General features: G+C 36.8%; 1 protein-coding gene across 4 annotated transcripts in view; it reads right to left on the bottom strand.

Annotated features, from left to right (window-relative positions):
- RAD50 (RAD50 double strand break repair protein) overlaps positions 1-20,834 on the bottom strand; it is an 87,236-nt gene that overhangs the window by 16,251 nt on the left and 50,151 nt on the right. For all 4 annotated transcript variants that reach the window (XM_034960466.3, XM_003829302.6, XM_055112628.2 and 1 more), the window contains 5 exons: positions 17,386-17,496; positions 16,902-16,994; positions 16,713-16,826; positions 9,942-10,069; positions 7,775-7,999 (listed from right to left, as the gene is read on the bottom strand). In XM_034960466.3, coding sequence (XP_034816357.1) covers positions 7,775-7,999; positions 9,942-10,069; positions 16,713-16,826; positions 16,902-16,994; positions 17,386-17,496 — 671 coding nt within the window. The remainder of the gene's footprint in view (positions 1-7,774; positions 8,000-9,941; positions 10,070-16,712; positions 16,827-16,901; positions 16,995-17,385; positions 17,497-20,834) is intronic.

The raw sequence follows: 20,834 nt of genomic DNA, 5'->3' as shown, positions 1-20,834 counted from the left end.
TCATTAGGTTGAGGAGATATCTGCACTCCTATATTTATTGCAGCACTATTCATAATACCTAAGATTTGGAAGCAACCTAAGTGTCCATCAACAGATAAATGGATAAGGAAAATGTGGTTCCTCTCGGGCACGGTGGCTCACGTCTAATTCCAGCACTTTGGGAGGCTGAGGCAGGTGGATCATTTGAGGTCAGGAGTTCGAGATCAACATGGCCTACATGGCAAAATCCTGTTTCTACTAAAAATACAAAAATTAGCCAGGTGTGGTGGCAGGAACCTGTAATTCCAGCTACTCGGAGGCTGAGGTGGAGGTTGCAGTGAGGTGAAATCACACCACTGCACTTCAGCCTGGGAGACAGAGACTCCGTCTCAAAAAAAAAAAAAAAAAGTTGTTCATATATACAATGGAGTGCTATTCAGCCATAAAATAAAATGAGATCCTGTCATCTGGAATAACATGGATGGAACTGAAGGACATTATGTTAGGTGAAATAAGCCAGGCACAGAAAGACAAACTTTGCATGTTCTCATTCATTTGTGGGAGTGAAAAATTAAAACAATTGAACTCATGGAGATAGTGGAGATGATAGTTACCAGAGACTAGGAAGGGCAGTGGAGATGGTTAACGAGTACAAAAATATAGTAAGAATAAGATCTAGTAGTATATGATAGCACAACAGAGTGACTACAGTCAACAATTTATTGTACATTTAAAAATAACTAAATAGTATAATTGGAATGTCTGTAACAAAAGGAAGGATAAATGCTTGAGGTGATGGAAACCTCATTTACCCTGATGTGATTATTATGCATTGTATGCCTGCATCAAAATATCTCATGTACCACATAAATATACTGGCTATATAGCCATAAAAAATAAGAATAAAACTTTTTTTAAAAAAAAGAATTCAAAATCTGGACATCTGTAGTGTTCAGAGACAGCACTTTTAACCATGTATTATGGACTTCTGAGGCTTTTTTAAAAAGGTAAAACTTATCATGTTGGACTTTTATACAAAGTCCAATGTCTTGCTTTTAATATCCATTTTTATTTTTCCATCACAACCAACTTATCTTATTCCAAATAGAAGTTTTGTTTTTTTTTTGTTTTTTTTTTTTTGTTTTTTTGAGACAGGGTCTCTTTCTGTCACCCAGGCTGGAGTGCACTGGCACAATCTTGGCTCATTGCAACCCGCCACGGGCTTCTGAGTAGCTGGGATTACAGCTGTGTGCTACCACGCCCAGATAATTTTTGTATTTTTTTGTAGTGATGGGGTTTCGCCATGTTGCCCAGGTTGGTCTCAAACTCCTGGACTTAAGCAATCCACCCACTTTGGACTCCCAAAGTGCTAGGATTACAGGTGTAAGCCACTAAGCCTGGCAAAATAGGTTTTTACTGACAAAAATCTGTTTTGATTTGTGTCTCTTCAAATAAACTATAATATCCTTGCTAGAAGTTACTGGATCTCCTATTCCTTAATGCTCAATGAACGTTTGATAAGTCTATTGGATACACAGCATCTGTTGTTAAAGAACTAAGAAAAACTAAAAAGTCCCCTAAAGGCATAAATGAGGTAGCTGAGAAGACTAAAAAGAATTATTAAAGGCAAAAAAAAAAAAAAACCCAAAAAACAAATATATGTATGTGTAGTCTACTGGGCAAGAATTCCTTAAGTTTTGCTTATGTTCTTGTTTCAGCACCTTAAATTCCAAGACTAACCACTTTAAACTGCTGGATCTAATATCTAGGAGAGATGGCAATATTCAAAGAGGTTAAAAAACAAAAGTTCTCATTTGGTGCAGGCATACAATTCTATGAGCCATTTTGGACCCAGGGAACATTGTAATGTTAACGTACCCACTCACAATGAAATGGGACAAAAGATATATCCATGGAATACTCTCAAAAAATTGTTTTAAAAGTTAAACTTAATCTAACAAAAATCTTAGTATAATTTATTTTTAAAAAATAACATGTTAATTGGCTCACTCCCAATATTTCACAGTAAATGGATCTAATTTGTCTTACATGATTACGTACTTCCTAAAACTTGTATATGCCAAAAATATGCCTAGGCACTTCTGGGACCACCTTTGTTATCATCACTAACTAAAAAAGTCCTCATACTGAAACCAGAGTTCTCCTGTCTTCCTGAGCCCTGTGGTCTGAATGCCACTGCTCAGGTTGGTCTGTTGACTATGCTGTATCTGACCAGAAGTCTTAGAAGAGAAGCTCTCTGTGTAACTCTCTTAGTGCTAAGGAAGATATTTGCCATTCTGGAAAAAACAACCACCACCAAAATCTAAGGTAAGTAATAATTCTCCTGCCACAAATGAACAGAACTGCTAGATAGACTTATAACAAAACTTATTTTAAATTCATAGTTGAGCTCACAAGAAAGAAAGGGAAATCCCTACATAACAGAAACGAAGATAGAAGTGAAAACCAGACCAGTCAGTATGTAACCTGACAGACAAACTAAACTTGGGGTTATTATTATTACTGTTATTGTTAGTTTTGAGACAGAGTCTCGTTCTGTTGCCCAGGCTGGAGTGCAGTGGTGCAATCTTGGCTCACTGCAACCTCTACTTCCCAGTTCAAGCGATTCTCCTGCCTCAGCCTCCTGAGTAGCTGGGATTACAGGTGTGCACCACTACACCCAGCTAATTTTTGTATTTTTTTAGTACAGACGGGGTTTCACCATGTTGGCCAGGCTGGTCTTGAACTCCTCACCTCAAGTGGTCCGCCCACCTCGGTCTCCCAAAGTGCTGGGCTTACAGGCATGAGCCACCGTGCCCAGCCATGAACTTGGCGTTATTGTTTTTATAACCTAGGGATTGGTTCTTATCATCCAGGACAGAAGATGAAGGATAGGACCCAAGTAAGGAAGAAGATTATAAGTGACTCCCAACACACAAAAAATGGGACTCTTCAAGAGCTATAACATCAATCCTCAATGAAAGAGTGGAAAATTGATAAGTTGAAAATTCAAAGTCTTGGGCAAATGCTTTATATAGTTTTGGGGTTCAAAGTTATGCTACCAGTGAGTATAGTCTAGGAACCTACCAACTAAGAAATTAACAAAAACCCTACATGCAGGCCAATGTTTTCTCTGGAGCTCTTAGTTAATATAAAACCAAAATTTCTGTGTAGATGGACCTCTACAAGGAAAGGTCACAAGGGAGTCTCACAGAAAAAAACAACACTACTAAAGATAAGCGCACAATTAAATGTTAATAAAACACAGAAACTTCACTAGGGGATAGAATCAACATACAAAACAGCAGAAGCAGACTCCTCAAAATGTGAAATTAAAAAATAATAATCTGAAAGAGAATATAAAATGTGTATAGTTAAAATGAGTAAAGACACATTCAAGAAGGAATCAAAATACTAAGGAAGAAAATACATCATAAGCCTGGCACAGTGGCTCACATCTGTAATCCTGGCACTTTGGGAGGCCTAGGTATAAAATGTGTATAAAATGTGTAAAGACACATTCAAGAAGGAATCAAAATACAAAGGAAGAAAATACATCATAGGCCTGGCGCAGTGGCTCGCATCTGTAATCCTAGCATTTTGGGAGACCTAGGCGGGAGGATCGCTTGAGGCCAGGAGTTCAAGACCATCTGGGGCAACATGACGAAACCCCATCTGTAATAAAAATACAAAAATTAGCCAAGTGGTGGCATGCATCTGTAATTCCAGCTATCCGGGAGGCTGAGGAATGAGAACTGCTTGAACTCAGGAGGTGGAGGCTGCAGTGAGCCGAGATCATGCCACTGCACTCTAGCCTGGGCGACAGAGTCAGACTCTGTTTAAAAAAAAAAAAATTATAAAAAAACCATGTGAGTTTCTGAAAAAGAACAAAATAGAACTTATAGAAAAAAATGGAGGAAAAAAAATGACAACTCAATAGGCAGTATAAAGTAGCAGCTAAATAATTTATGAACTACAAGATATTTACCCAGAGCCCAGTATATGCAAGAGGGGTTAAGCAATGTAGAGGAAAGAGGAGGTTATGTCTAATAAAAAGTGAAGAAGGGGAAAATAGTGAGAAATGGAGAAAGAATAATATTTGAAGAGATAATGTATGAAAAATCCCCAAAATTGATGGAAGACATCAATCCTCAGATCAAAAAGCACAATTTATGAGCAGAAGAACTAAAGCTGAGTCTAGACACACTATTATAAAAATACAGAACACTGAAGACAAAGGGAAAAATCCTAAGAGAACCAGGGGAAAAAGGCAGATTACTTTTAAAGGAATAATTAAAATGATTTCTCAACTGTAACCATAGAGGCCAACAAAAAATGAAATATTTTCAAAGTGCCAAGAGAACAAAACTGTCAATCTCGAACTCTATGCTCAGCTAAACTATCAAATTAAGGGGAAAAACTTCTCAAAGACTGATTGTTTACCACTAACAGTCATTCACTGAAAAAACTATTGAAGAATATACTCCAAAAAAAGAAAACTGAACCTAAAGAAGGGAGGAGTGGGATTTAAAAAGCAAGAATGAACAAAGAAATTGGTAAACATGTGGGCTTATGAAACCACCACAATAATTATTACTCATTTGTGATGATTTAAAAACAAGGTAAAACTAAAATATTAGACAAAAGAAATAATGCAGATGAGAGAAGATAATTAGTATTCAGGAAGAAGATAAAACAATTCACATTAAAGCTATGGTTTTTAAACTTTGATGTGCATCAGAATCACCCAAAATGCCTGTCAAAAATAGACTGCTGGGCCCTACCTCTCAAATTTTTGATCCAGGTCTGGGGTAGAGGCTGAGAGGCATTTCTAACATGTTCCAAGGTGATACTGATAATGGTGCTCCACGACCACTTTGAGAACTAATGCATATGATTTTAAGTCAAATAAGTATGTTAAAAATTAAAAAGTAAACACTCAAATAACTAAAGTAGAATACAACCGATCCTTGAACACAGGTTTGAACCGTGTGGGTCTATGTTTATGTAGATTTTCTTCCACCTCTGCCATCCGAGACAGCAAGACTGACCCCTTCTCTTCTTCCTCCTCCTCTTCAATGTGAAGAGGACAAGGATGAAGACCTTTATGATGATTCATTTCCACTTAACAGAAAATATATTTTCCCTTATAATTTTCTTTTTTTGTCTCCAGTTTATTGTAAAAGAATACAGCATATAATACACATAACATACAAAATATATGTTAATCAACTGTTTCTGTTATCAGTAAGGCTTCCAGTCAACAGTAGGCTATTAGTAGTTAAGTTCTGAGGGAATCAAAAGTTATATGTGGATTTCTGACTGCGTGGGGGGCTTAGTGTCCCTAATCCCCATGTTATAAGGTCAACTGGATAACCCAAAGAAGGGAAAAAGGAGGAGTCAAGAAAAATAAATCCATCTCAAAAAGGCAGGAAAGGAAAAAAAGATGGCAGAAATAAATCCAACTCAATTGAGTAATCAGAATGAATATGAAAGGCCTAAATTCACTGGTTAAAAGACAGACATACACTGGATAAAGAAAATTCTGCTATATGTAATTAAGATGGTATGAGAAATGGCACAGAGATAGACAAAGTGATGAATTAAGTAGAACAGAGAACCCAGGCCAACCCAGGCACATAAGGAATTCTGATATATGACAGAAATGACACTGTAGGTCACTGAGAGAAGGATAGTCTATCAATAAATAGAGCCAAGACAACCAGTTATTCATAACGGAAAAAATTCAACTTAGAATTAAATACTTAAATGTACTTACATGTGAAAGGCAAAATTTAAAACTTTTAGACAAAAATATAGAAGTAGGGCGCGGTAGCTCACGCCTGTAATACCAGCACTTTGGGAGGCCAATACAGGTGGATCACGAGGTCAGGAAATCGAGACCATCCTGGCTAACACGGTGAAACCCCATCTCTACTAAAAATGCAATAAAATTAGCCGGGCGTAGTGGCGGGCACCTGTAGTCCCAGCTACTCAGGAGGCTGAGGCAGGAGAATGGCGTGAACCTGGGAGGCAGAGCTTGCAGTGAGCCGAGATGGCGCCACTGCACTCCAGCCTGGGCGACTGAGTGAGACTCCGTCTCAAAAAAAAAAAAAAGATATATATATATCTTTATATATATATATCTTTATATATATCTTTATATATATATCTTTATATATATATCTTTATATATATATCTTTATATATATATCTTTATATATATATCTTTATATATATATCTTTATATATATATCTTTATATATATATATATATAGAGAGAGAGAGAGAGAGAGAGAGAGAGGAGTAGGGAAGGATTTCTTAACAAGACACACAAAGAGCTAACCAGAAAAGGCTGCTAAATTCAACTAACTCAAAATCAAATCCAGTGTCATCAAAAGATGCTAAGTAAAAAAGATAAGCATAATGTTTGAAAAGACATTTGTAATACATATAACTGAAAAGGAATTGAAATGCAGAAGAGATAAAGAACACATTTAAATCAATAAGAAAAGACCAATAGGGCCAGGAACAATGCCTCACACCTGTGACCCCAGCACTTTGGGAGGCCGAAGTGGGAGGAATGCTTGAGCCCAGGAGTTTGAGGTTACACTGAACTATGATTGCACTATTGCACTCTAGCCTAGGTGACAAAGAGAGACTCTGTCCCAAAACACACAAAAAGACAAGACTAATAATGTATAAACAACGATTCATCATTTTAAACCTATGAGGATGGCAAACATTAAGAAATTTATAAAACCAATGTCAGAGGATCCATCAAAGAAACCCTTATATACTGCTAGTGGTATAAATCAGTAGTCATTTCTGGAAAACAATATTATTTTGTAAAATTGAGCATACTCCACAATGCACTCCCACAAATATAACCTTATACCTTTCCTCCAGAAGACATGACAAGACCTGGAAAAAAAACCCCCAAATGTCCATCTGTAGGAGAATGAATGCATTGTGGTCTATTCCCGTAGTAGATTATGTATATCAGTGAAAATGAATCAACTATGACCATAAACAACATGGATAAACAAAAGCAAATCCAAATAAAAAAGCAAGTCCTAGAATATCATATCATTTTTAAAAAGCTCAAAATATGACATATATATGATAAAACTTTTTTAAAAAAGCAGAGAAAGTAAAAATCTTTGTCACTGGTTACAGGGAATGGGGATGACAGAAGGTTGAGATAAGAAGGGAGCATCTAAGTGGATGCCAATCAGTGATAATGGTAGATTGGTTAGAGGGAGGTAGTATCATGAATACTCCTAGATATTAATATGCTTTATATCTTAACTTCATAACTTAAGCTAGTGTGTGTTTACATACATACATACATATATTTTCCAATCCATGGTATACATAAAATACCATATTTAAAAAGAAAAAATGAGGGGCTGGGCGCAGTGGCTCATGCCTGTAATCCCAGCACTTTGGGAGGCCGAGGCGGGTGGATCACCTCAGGTCAGGAGTTCGAGACCAGCCTGACCTACATGGAGAAACCCCGTCTCTACTAAAAATACAAGATTAGCCCAGCGTGGTGGCATGCACCTGTAATACCAGCTACTTGGGAGGATGAGGCAGGAGAATCATTTGAACCCGGGAGGCAGAGGCTGCAGTGAGCTGAGATCGTGCCATTGCACTCCAGCCTGGGAAACAAGAGTGAAACTCTGTCTCAAAAAAATAAATAAATAAAAAAAGAAAAAAATGAGAGAAAAGATTACTAAAGTATGTTAGTTAATATTCACTGCAATAAGAAAATCCCCAGTCTAATACTTACTGGTCAAGAGTCTTATAATAAATATCCAGATCCTTGTTCACAAGTTCTGTTGTCCTCATAACAATCATCATTTCTCTATACTTTTCCTCAGCATCCCGAAATTGTGGTTCTCGAAGTTCTTTCTTAAAATGAATAATTTCTTCTTCATAACCTTTCTGTCGCCCTAATGCCAAATTATGATTTCTTTTTATATTGTCTATGTTCTCTTCCAACTTCTGATGTTCACTGTAAAAAAGAAAAATGACAAATGAGGACCATTTTTTAGCTTTTAACAACCTGAAGTGGAAAAGTCATAGATTTCTTTAGATAGGTTAAGTATCATTCTCCTTAGCAATCAGTATATTATAACAGAGTCTCTCCTTGCTTATTATTTAGGGCTTTGGTACTAAAGAAAACCCCTCTCTTCCTTCCATATCTCTGCCCCACATAGGTTGCTAAATAGCTAATTTTGTGTGTTACAGAACCCTCATAGCATGTGATCACTGATAAAGTTCCTGGCCTTTAGACGCTAAGTAAAGCACTCTGATGATTAATATTACAAATTCACAAACTTCTGATTGTGAACTGAGAATGCACAATTATCAACACTAAGAAGTTATGGATAACAGGCTTCATCATCATTTTGCTCATGTCAAAGGCACAATATGAATTAAATCATATATTAATTTTCTGCAGTAATACTAAAAATTTAGATTCCTCCATGAAAACAAAATTTCTCTTGCACAAGTGTAAAAACCATAATAATGACCAAAATGAAGTAAAATATTCAAACTTTTCTGATAATTTGGCAGATTATACAAATTTCAATGTATGCTTTAAAAATCTTCATTTATTTATTATCACTTATTAAGCATCCTCTTATGTGTCAGGCACTACTCTCAAGCTTATGGGCATCCTTACAGAGTCGACTGGATTACATGTCTTGTTGGCATTTCTGTTATGTCCTGGTTGAAGAAACGTTTGAAAAATAGTTGTACTTAGTAATGTGAATGAATGTAAAAAGTACTGTTATGTACCAATTACAGAAGAAATTTTTTAAATATCTGGTTTTGGTCTTTAGTAGCCACTAATATATTATTTTATATCAAAATTTCTTCTAGAAGCATTACTTTTCCAACTTGCCATGGAGAGTATCGTGTAAAAGAACTGAGGCTTGGGAACTAGGATATTAAGGTCACATTCTTGGCTTTCATCATAATTTCCTCTGTGATTTTTCTGGGTCTAAGTGTGCATAATGCATAAAGAAATGAAGACTCTGAAGATGATGAGCTCTTCTAGTTAAAAATCTGATTTCCCTGATATAGGAAAGAGATTTTAAATAGCTAAGAGTACTTAACCAAAACACAGGATTAACCATTTGTTAGGCTTTATAAATTAAGTTAAAATTCACTTTACTATATCCTTTAGAAAAGCCTGGGCATTTTTTCATTCAGATTTCTGTATAAATTCAAGAAAACATGAAAACTCTACAAGGAAGGGTTTAATAAATGAGAGGCCTGGATTTAACCATCTGAGGTGGTTGACAATCTAAGTATTTGCCTAGTACAACCTTTTATACCAGTCTAGTGCCTTAGCATCAACAAGGTTCTTACAGAATTCCTAAGGCAACTAACTCTAAGGCAGTCAAGGCAGGAATAAAATCTTTTCTGCTGTACCAGGAAGGTAGCAACTACAATAAGTAACAATAAGACCAGATAAAGGAAGAATGAGGCTCATCTTTCAAAAGAAATGCTCTGGTGGACACATAATTACAAATGAGAAAATCTAGAATGAATCTCTGTGGATAAATCACTCTGGCAACAACTCCATTGACAATATTATAGACTGTACAAGCTCTGACCCAGACAAGGTCCACAGCTCCATATTCTTTATGCTTAGTACCACTATTCTGTGCAGCAGGCTAGCAGATGTATGGGGACTAAGCATGTTCAATACTGAATAACTAAGGCCCATCACTACAGTGTGATTACCAATTCTGTATCACTTCTTCAGTAATAAAGTTCTTAAGGCCATGAAATATAATTGTATCAAAACACTGTTCACCTTCTAGTAACTCTCAAAGGATACCAGGCTGAGGCTAAAATTCTTTTAAAACAGGTATTTAATATTCTTCACATTCCAGTAATAAAGACATTTATTTAAACTGAAGATTATTTTAAAAGCATACCTTTTCATTTGCAAAACCTGCATTTGACCCATTTCCTTCAAATGTTGTTTTCTTTCTTCTTCAACTTCTTTTAGTTCCTCATTTCTTTTTCTTAAAGTAAGGTTATCTTGTAGCCACCTTTCTTGTATCTAAAGGTAAACATTAAATTAGTTAACAAAAATAACCAAGTTACTAACATGAAATCCGTAACAGGCAACTGGTGACAGCAAGTGCCATTTCTGTCTTACTTAGAATCATGTGAAATTCAACAGAGGGAGAATAAGCCAGTGTGAAGGAATCTACAGGTCTGGGGCAATCTGGATGGCCCATCCCCATCCACAGTCACAAGTGTAATATCTCCTGTAGCGCAGCTTTTACTGCTCTTTCACAACCATAATCTAAAAACCAGGTCTACTGTTTGATGGGGAGTCTCATAAAGATTTGAGCATATATCTGTGTACTTATTTACTTATAAAGTATTAAAATATTTAGTAAAAATGCTATGAAATGTTGTTCACTTAAAAACATACAAAACAGACATTTTAAATGGTGAAATTAAAAATATAACTAGATATTTGAATACCTACATCCCCAGTGGATCATTTTGCATAGGAACCCCATGATAAAGCCTACTGACCTGAAAGATTATAAGAGATCAATACTACTACTGAAGTCTTCCCCAACTTTTTCGTCCTAGTTCTGTCTCCCAACATGTACCAAGACCATTAGAACCTGTTAGGTATATGTTACCTACAACTTCTACCTTTAGGTTGACAAATAGTAATCACTCAAGGCAGTAAGAAGTGCCACAATAGTAGCATATATCTATGAACTTGGTACCTTCTTAGCCACTGAAATGAAATTTCAAAAAATTGGCTGTTCTTGTTGAGTTTTGTCCTTCAAAAGAGACTCAATAACACTTAGCAGCAGCAGCAACAACAACAAAATTATTTCAGTGGTTTTCCTGGTGATTAAAATGAACTATGTTGTCAAGAGACAATCATTAGAAAACAGTTTGTAAGTTGATTCTTTGGAATTTAGAGGAAAAAAAATTTCCTGCAGAAAGAAGGGTGATTTGGCCCACAAATCATGTGTATAGAAAACTTATTCCGAATTTGGAGTAAGGATTTCTCAAAGAGGGAGCTGGGACCCTCCTGCAATAGCCCTTGCAGCTAAGCTAAACTCAGTGACATGGGAAGTGAGAGAGATGGACAGACATGTGGCAATATCTTGCACCAACAGTAAAGGCCAGGGACTGGTAGATGAGAGAGGGAAATCAAGGATTTCTCTCACATGCTTAATGTTCATATCCAATCCTGCCCATCTATGCGTGACTATTTTTAGAGTTTTTTTTTTCTTTTTTAACAGTCACAAAGTAAGGCTACTTTCATTTTTCCTGGAAATAATATAAACATACAATTTATCCACAGGGTCCACATCTACGGATTCAACTAACCATGGATCAAAAATATTGGGGAAAAAAAATAAAAAGTAATAGTACAATAAAAAATACAAATTTAAAATAATACAATATAAAAACTACATATCATTTACATATTAATATCAAAAGCAATCTAGAGATTAAAGTATATCAGAGGATATGGATAGGCTATATGCAAACACTAGATATGCCATTTTATATAAGGGACTTGAGCATCCTAGATTTCGGTATCTGTTTTATCGGGGGATCCTGGAACCAATCCCTCCCAGAGATACTGAGACAACTGAATATGTATCTACTAAAGGCATTATTATAGGCAGTTAAAGGTGACTAAAATGACATGGTTATAAATGTCCTTTGTTGCTAAAGCAATCTAATGTACCACTGTAGCTGCTGTGACTTACCAAGGTTCTACTATGGGGTACTATGCTTGTTGTTCCTTATTAGGAACAAGGGAATGTGCTACTGCTTACTTTCATCTAATACCCCAGAACATTTGAATTTGTTTTCACGATTGCATGAAAGGACTCTTTAAAGTGCTATCACATTTTTAGATGAGATTGATTTTTGGCACAAAATATTGTTGCTGGTCTGTCTACCTGCATTGTTACCAGACAGCTAGGCATTTCTTTCTTTTAGGTCAGCTTCCATTATTCTTCTAGTTTTGAAAGACAGTATATACCACATCAAGAGTGTAATGCTTTGAAGTCAGATACATCTAGGCTCAAATCACAGTGTTATTACTTTTAAACTGGATAACTTTGGGCAAATTAGTTTAAATTCTCTGAACCTCAGTTTGCTTATAACATGGTCAATAATAATACTATCTATCATAAAGAACTATTGTGTGGCCGGGCGCGGTGGCTCATACCTGTAATCCCAGCACTTTGGGAGGCCAAGGCAGATGGATTACTTGAGGTCAGGAGTTCGAGATCATCCTGGCCAACATAGTGAAACCCCACCTCTACTAAAAATACAAAAATTAGCCAGGCCTGGTGGCACTCGCCTGTAGCCCCAGGCAGGTTGAGGCAGGAGAATCACTTGAACCCGGGAGGCGAATGTTGCAGTGAGCCGAGATTGTGCCACTGCACTCCAGCCTGGGTGAGAGAGCAAGACTCCATCTAATTTAAAAAAAAAAAAAAAAAAAAAAAAAAAAAAAAAAAAAAGGACTATTGTGAAGATTAAAGGAATGAGTGTATATAATCAGTATAGTGCCTGACTCAATAATTGCTAATAAAATGCCTTTTGGGTCAAATTTGTCCTTTGTACTGTAAGCAGTGAGAATTCCAATTATAGTCTACAAAATGTATCAGAGAAAGGAAGGGAAAAAAAATCAGATGCAGTTATAGTATACCACAAATGTTTTTCCATTCTACTAGAAATTTGATAGTGTAGGGTCCAGTTCTACCTGTTACTACTTTTTGTGACCTTGGACAAGTCAGGTCACCTACAGTTCTCTTCATATATTCCTTCAGCTGAAAACTGAGAAAGGCGGTTAAGTTTCCAAATTATTTTATTCTGTGGACTAAATTTAGCAGGGCTTAAATCAGTACGTAAATAAGTGACTGTTAGGCTCCTCAGCTCTTAAATATTAACCCCAATCATCCAACTCAGATGACAGTTAATGCATGCAGCTGGTCACCTATGGAAACATAAAAATTAGCTGCATTCTAGATACCTGTGAGAGAGTGGCATGCTGAACAGATTACAGTCCAATGTCCACCAAAAGTCTGGCTGGGAATAACACCACTTCTAGAAGACTGCCTGAAAGCTATGCAGTCCATCCAGTGCTGGCTCAGTTATTTACAGCTAAAGGGATATATTAGAACCTCTAAGGAATTTCAACAAAACACACATATCTCTACCCAAACCCCCAAGATTCTGATTCACTGGTGTGGATTGGAGACATAGACATATATATATATATTTTTTTTTTTTGAGACAGGGTCTTGCTCCGTTGCCCAGGCTGGAGTGCAGTGGCGTGGTAAGGGCTCACTGCAGCCTTGAACTCCCCAGCTCAAGCAATCCTCCCACCTCAGCCTCCTGAGTAGCTGGGACTACAGGTGTGCACCATCACACCTGGCTAATTTTTTTGTAGAGATGGGGTTTCGCCATATTGCCCAGGATAGTCTGGAACTCCCAGGCTCAAGCAATCTGCCCGCCTCGGCCTCCCAAAGTGCTAGGATTACAGGCATGAGCCACTGTGCCCGGCCAACACATGTATTTTTAATAACCTAAGTCATTTTTTAAAAACTGAGATGTAATTAATATTCCACAAATTCACTGTTCAAACGTGTACAATTTAGCAGTTTTACTTTATTTACAAGGTTATACAACCATCACCACTATCCAATTCCAGAGCATTTGATCATCCCAAAAGGAAATCTCATATTCAATAACAGTCACTCTATTCCTTCTTCACCTCTAGCCCCCTGGAAACATTAATCTGCTGTCACTGGATTTACCTAATCTGTGCATTTATTGTAAGTGGAATCGTACATTATGTGACCTTTTGTGACTGGCTTCTTTTGCGTAGCATGTTTTAAGGGTTCATTCATGTGGTAGCATGTATCCTTTTTATGGCTGAATAATATTCCATTGTATGGGTATACCACATTTTGTTTATCTGATCATCAGTTGATGGCCATTTGGGTGTGTCCATATTTTGACTATTACAAATAATGCTGCTATGAGCATTCTTGTACAAGTTGTTGTGGGAACATATGTTTTCAATTTTCTTAGTTCTATAGCTAGAAGTGGAAAAACTCAGACGATTTACAGGTGCCCCTAGCTAAGAACCTTTGCTTTCTAAACATTAACATTTACTTCAGGCTTCAATCATACCACCCTCTACAGAACCTCGTATCAAGGAATAATGATGCTGAGATACACTGTATTTTTTTTAAAGCCCTGCGAAGTCTGTTGAAGACTATACATGTCTTCCTTTCTATGAATAGAGACATTTTCCTGTAGTCAGTATAGGACACTGGTTTTCTTTTAGCATTGACACAATGTGAATCTTGACTAATTGTGACTTCTTTTTTTTTTTTTTTTTTTAAGACAGAGTCTGGCTCTGTCACCCAGGCTGGAGTGCAGTGGTGCGATCTCGGCTCACTGCAAGCTCCGCCTCCCAGGTTCACGCCATTCTCCTGCCTCACACTCCTGAGTAGCTGGGACTACAGGCGCCGACCACCAGGCCTGGCTAATTTTTTGTATTTTTTAGTAGAGACGGGGTTTCGGCGTGTTAGCCAGGATGGTCTCGATCTCCTGACCTCGTGATCTGCCCGTCTTGGCCTCCCAAAGTGCTGGGATTACAGGCGTGAGCCACCACGCCTGGCTGTTTTTGTTTCTGTTTGTTTGTTTGAGACGGAGTTTCACTCTTGTCACCCAGGCTGAAGTGCAATGGCGTGATCTTGGCTCACTGCAATCTCTGCCTCCGAGGTTCAAGCGATTCTCCTGCCTCAGCCTCCTGAGTACCTGGGATTACAGGCACGTGTCACCACACCTGGCTAATTTTTCTATTTTCAGTAGAGATGGGGTTTTACCATGTTGGCCAGGCTAGTCTTGAACTCCTGACCTCAGGTGATCCGTCTGCCTTGGCCTCCCAAAGTGCTGGGATTACAGGCATGAGTCACTGCGCCTGGCCTCCTCTCTTTACTTGATTACTAGAATCTTTAGCAAGCACATCAGACTTCATGCATACTTTTTATACACTTCTCTCCTGGTTTCATTACTTTCTTGCCCTTATTTCTACACTGCCTTGTTTTCCCATTAACTTGAAATACATTTATCTTTGCTCTATTGTATATAACTAAGTAAATAATTTCTGGAACAAGGAAGGTTACAAAGTAAACTAATACCATCAGATCCACTAAGTTTAGACCATCACTTTAAAAGGGGTCATAGATCATTAATCTTAACAATTTCGTATATATATACAGAGAGCTGCTGCGAATTTACAGATTGTGATTTTTATATAGGCAACTACATAAAAGCTAGTGATAATTATTTTGTTATATATGCATCATAAATTTATACAGTTATTCAATATGTATTAGGCCAGGCAGAGATCTGATCTCCCTTTGACTGATATTTCATATATTTGAAATTCTTGGTGGTACAGAAAGAGACCCAGCAGAAAACTAATGTAACTAATCTTCCAAATGATTTTAAGCAACCACTTATAACCAAGTGGTTAAGGCATTCAAATAGTAAATTTTGTTTAAAACAGTAAGAACAGAGAAATGGTATAGTTTTTAAAGGCATTAACTACCATGCTTGCATAAAGCATGTGATGATGGCTTCTTAATATGATTTTGATTATACTATAGAAATTAATTTCTTTAATAGAGAAAATAAATGATATAGGAATCAACTGGAAAATGACTTAATATATAAATATTTTCCTTACAGATTACTTTCAAGATTATTAAACCTTAATCCGTCTTTTGTGAATTTATGCTACATAAAGATATGTTAGAATAAGAAAAGATACAGATACATGTTAAAGATGTTCACTGTCACACAGTTTGTGATAAGGAAATGAAATCAATCTGAGTAAGTGCTGGTATATACACAAAATGGACTATTTTATAATCATTAAAAAGAATGTGATATATCTGTGAGTTGATAGGTAAAATCAAATTATGTTAAGTGAAAAAAGGTACAGAATAACATGATACGACCCCATCCATAAAAGTAAATTTAAATATATATATATACACACACACCTAAATTTATCTACCTATCTGCTGGTATATGAATAAAAAACTCCTTTAAGAACAAATAAGTGTAACAGTTAATGACATGTAGAAGTAAGATTGAGAATTAGGAGAAGGGGAGGAACACTTTTATGCCTTTATGTTCGAACTTTTACCACGAGTCTTTTAGTGAAAATAAAAATAAAAAATAAATGAAGTAAGAATGTTATTGGAATTATTTTTCTTTACTTTTTGCATTTCTTTTTAGAGACAGAGTCTCGCTCTGTCGCCCAGGCTAGAGTGCAGTGGTACAATCGCAGCTCACTGCAACCTCTGCCTCCCAGGTTCAGGTGATTCTCATGCCTCAGCTTCCCGAGTAGCTGGGACTACAGGTGCGCGCCGCCACGGCCGGCTAATTTTTGTATTTTTAGTACAGACAGGGTTTCACTGTGTTGGCCAGGCTGGTCTTGAACTCCTGGCCTCAAGTGATCCACCTGCCTCGGCCTTCCAAAGTGCAGGGTTACAGGTGTGAGCCACCACGCTTGGCCTCTTTCCTTTTTGCATTTCTATTCAATGGATCTTCTATTGAAAATAAAACTATATAAAAGAATGTCATAGGTGTAAGTGATATCATAAGCAAAACAAACCTACCTTCTGTGTATCAATATCTTGTCTCATGATTCTCATATCTTCATTTATCTTTTCTTTGTGTTTCTCGCATTCACTTAGTTGAGCTATTACTTTATTAAGTTCAGTTTCTTTTTGCTACAAAAAAAGAAAATTCTTTAAGCACATGAAATAAAAATACAATCAAATAAATAATTTTAAGTTTTAAATTACCTTCTTATAGTCGTCTTTCCCATCTTGAATATAATTCTCAATGTCTTTCATATAGCCATGAATATTTTTAACCTTCTCTTTAATATCATTCAGCTGTAGAAAAATATTCATTAAATTTACACTGGTTGTACTTAAGGGCACATAACAGGAGAGCACAGTAAAACACTGGCTGGGAAGTTATGAACCTTGGGTTCCAGTTTCCACCACTACTGAATTTTATGATCGCAGACAAGTCCCTTTCTCACCTATAGGAATTGATTAATTAGTCTCATTTCTTAACTTCTATTTTAGATCAAGCAGCAAAATAATTTACATCAAATCCTTGTTCTAACAAGAATTTCTAATGTCAAAATTATACCATGAATCTGAAAATACTATTTATCTTATGCTATTTAATTTCATGTGAAATAAGTGTCCGACATGGTGCTATGAACATAAGTTTAATACAGACATTTGATAAGTAAATATATAAATGAAATCTTACTTTATCCTGTGCTATTTTGTTGCTTGTATTTTTTTTGTTGATTAATTCTTCTTTTTCTTGCTGGAACTTTTCCAATGTTGTTTCCAAAGGGCTTACCTGCTCTTTAGCATCCTAAAAATATAAAAAAGATAAAGTATTATATAATATTCCATTATCTTACTTTAGGTGTCAGACTTCACAGTCTTAATGAAAGCACTTTCTATGTGCCAGGCTCTAAAAGTCAACTCGTTTGCTCCTTTCAATGACCCTATGAGGACAGTATCATCATTTTCAGTCCTATATTTCAAATGAGCAAACAGACACAGAGAATGATTTGTCCAGGGTCACAACAGCCAATAAATGAAGCAGCCAAGATTTTAACCCAGTCCAGCTCCAGAGTTCACGCTCTTAACCACTACGCATGCTATACTGCATCAACCACTAATTTGATTCTTAATCTAGGCCATGTGCTCCCAATTATATTAGCGTGTGGCTTCAAGCATGAGTTTTCATGATTTTACGGGTGCCCGTCACTGCTGCATGATCAAAGAATAGGAAAGCTCATTCAGTCCAGACTTTTCTTTTTCAGATGAAAACATGATGGTAAAAACACTTCTGTCCTTAAGCTTAGCCTGCTAAGGCTACGCAGATATTTCATGGTAATAAAAGCATACCGTTAAACTAATGTTGGTGTCTCCACATCTATTTTGGAAGGAACGGGGCTTTCAAGTAATAAACTATTTTACTAAATAGAAGTCCCCATTATTTAGCCTTGTAACACTAAATCTACAACATAGTTATATGATAACCACAGTTCAAAACAAAGGTCCTCAAGCACTTTAAGATTCTGAGGTACTGAGTGAATCTATAGAGGGAGATACAATTATTTAGTAATTACTTCAATATAGGTCTATTTTATCATACTGGGAAGTGGTATGGTATGTTAGGAAGTCAAATGCCTTCAGTGTCAGAAGATCTATCAGAAAATCAACTCTGCTTCCTATTAGCTGCATAAACTTAGGCACTCATGAGACATTTGTAAATCTCAATTTTTCTATAAAGAGATTTCATCATCTAAATAGGGTTGCTGAGGCACTGAATGGTTCAATGTCAAAGTGCTTTATAAATAGTAAAACATTATACAGATGCAAGTACTATTTTATATTATATTCTGAACCTCTGATATTTTGTAATCTAAAATTATTTAATAAAAATTTATAGTAATTATTCAGTAATATACTTAGTGCTTATTGAATGAGTACGCATAATTATATAAACCTAGGTAAGATTGTTTATAACTGTTTATAACTGGTTGAGTCTTAGATGTGATTAATCTATATAAGGGATGTCAAATGCATTCCAGTGGCAACTGAGTGCCTGCTCACTGTATTGGTAAGGGTTCTGAAACCACATCTGGAATCAAATGGAAAGAGTGCTATGACTGAGAGTGTCCGCCATAGATAAAGGATCTGCAGATAAGACAAACCTCCTGTACAAGCAGGAATCCTTATACAGAATTAACCAACCACCACCTGACCACCTCCAATAACATTTACTACTTAACCAGGCAGCCAGTTCTTCCTTATTACGGCAAACTCCTTCTTCCAGAAATCTTTACTTACTAGTACAAGTTCTATCACTTAGGAACCACACAAATAATTATTATACCATTTTCATTTGATCCTCATAATAGCTGGTTTTCAAAGGGAATGCTTCCAGTTTTTGCCCATTCAGTATGATATTGGCTGTAGGTCTGTCATAAATAGCTCGTATTATTTTGAAATACATTCCATCGATACCTAGTTTATTGAGAGCTTTTAGCATGAAGCGGTGTTGAATTTTATCGAAGGCCTTTTCTCCATCTATTGGGATAATCATGTGGTTTTTGTCTTTGGTTCTGTTCATGTGATGGATTACATTTATTGATTTGCATATGTTGAACCAGCCTTGCATCCCAGGAATAAAGCCGACTTGATTGTGGTGGATAAGCTTTTTGACATGCTGCTGGATTCGGTTTGCCAGTGTTTTATTGAGGATTTTTGCATCAATGTTCATCAGGGATATTGGCCTGAAATTTTCTTTTTTTGTTGTGTCTCTGCAGGTTTTGGTATCAGGATGATGCTGACCTTATAAAATGAGTTAGGGAGGATTCCCTCTTTTTCTATTGTTAGGAATAGTTTCAGAAGGAATGGTACCAGCTCCTCTTTGTACCTCTGGTAGAATTCGGCTGTGAATCTGTCTGGTCCTGGATTTTTTTGGTTGGCAGGCTATTAATTACTGCCTCAATTTCAGAACTTGTTGTTGGTCCAATTGGGGATGTGACTTCTTCCTGGATTAGACTTGGGAGGGTGTATGTATCCAGGAAGTTATCCATTTATTATTTTCTAGTTTATTTGCGTAGAGGTGTTTATAGTATTCTCTGATGGTAGTTTGTATTTCTGTGGGATGGGTGGTGATATCCCCTTTATCATTTTTTATTGCATCTATTTGATTCTTCTCTCTTCTTCTGTATTAGTCTTGCTAGTGGTCTATTCTGTTGATCTTTTTAAAAAACCAGTTCCTGGATTCATTGATTTTTTTGAAGGGTTTTTTGTGTCTGTATCTCCTTCAGTTCTGCTCTAATCTTAGTTATTTCTTGTCTTCTGCTAGCTTTTGAATTTGTTTGCTCTTGTTTCTCTAGTTCTTTTAATTTTGATGTTAAGGTGTCGAATTTAGTTATTTCCTGCTTTCTCTTGTGGGCATTTAGTGCTATAAATTTCCCTCTACACAGTGCTTTAAATGTGTCTCAGAGATTCTGGTACACTGTATCTTTGTTCTCACTGGTTTCAAAGAACATCTTTATTTCTGCCTTCATTTCGTTATTTAACCGGTAGTCATTCGGGAGCAGGTTGTTCAGTTTCCTTGTAGTTGTGTGGTTTTGAGTGAGTTTCTTAATCCTGAGTTCTAATTTGATTGCACTGTGGTCTGAGAGACTGTTTGTTACGATTTCTGCTCTTTTGCATTTGCTGAGAGTGTTTTACTTCCAATTATGTGGTCAATTTTAGAATAAGTGCGATGAGGTGCTGAGAGTTCTGGCCATTACACTAATAAAGAGCATTTCATATTAAAGAAACATGGGCTGGGTGAGGTGATGTATGCCTGTAATTTTGGGAGGCCAAGGCTGCATTGCTTGAGGCCAAGAGTTTGAGACCAGCCTGAACAACATAGTGAGACCCTGTCTCTACAAAAATTTTAAAAATTAGCCAGGCGTGGTGGTGTGTGCCTGTAGTCCCATCTACTTGAGAGGCTGAGGCAGGAGGATTGCTTGAGCTCAGGAGGTCGAGGCTGCAGTGAGTGAGCTGTGACTGTACCACTGCATTCCAGCTTGGAAGACTGATGAAGACTCTGTCTCTAAAAAAGAAGAATAGGGCAGGGCATGCTGGCTTACGCCTGTAATCCCAGCACTTTGGGAGGCCAAGGTAGGCAGATCA

The sequence above is a fragment of the Pan paniscus genome, chromosome 4 (assembly GCF_029289425.2).
Source record: "Pan paniscus chromosome 4, NHGRI_mPanPan1-v2.0_pri, whole genome shotgun sequence".
NCBI classification, from domain to species: domain Eukaryota; kingdom Metazoa; phylum Chordata; class Mammalia; order Primates; family Hominidae; genus Pan; species Pan paniscus.
Note: the sequence above shows the minus strand (reverse complement) of the source record. Positions and strands in the feature narration are given on the sequence as shown.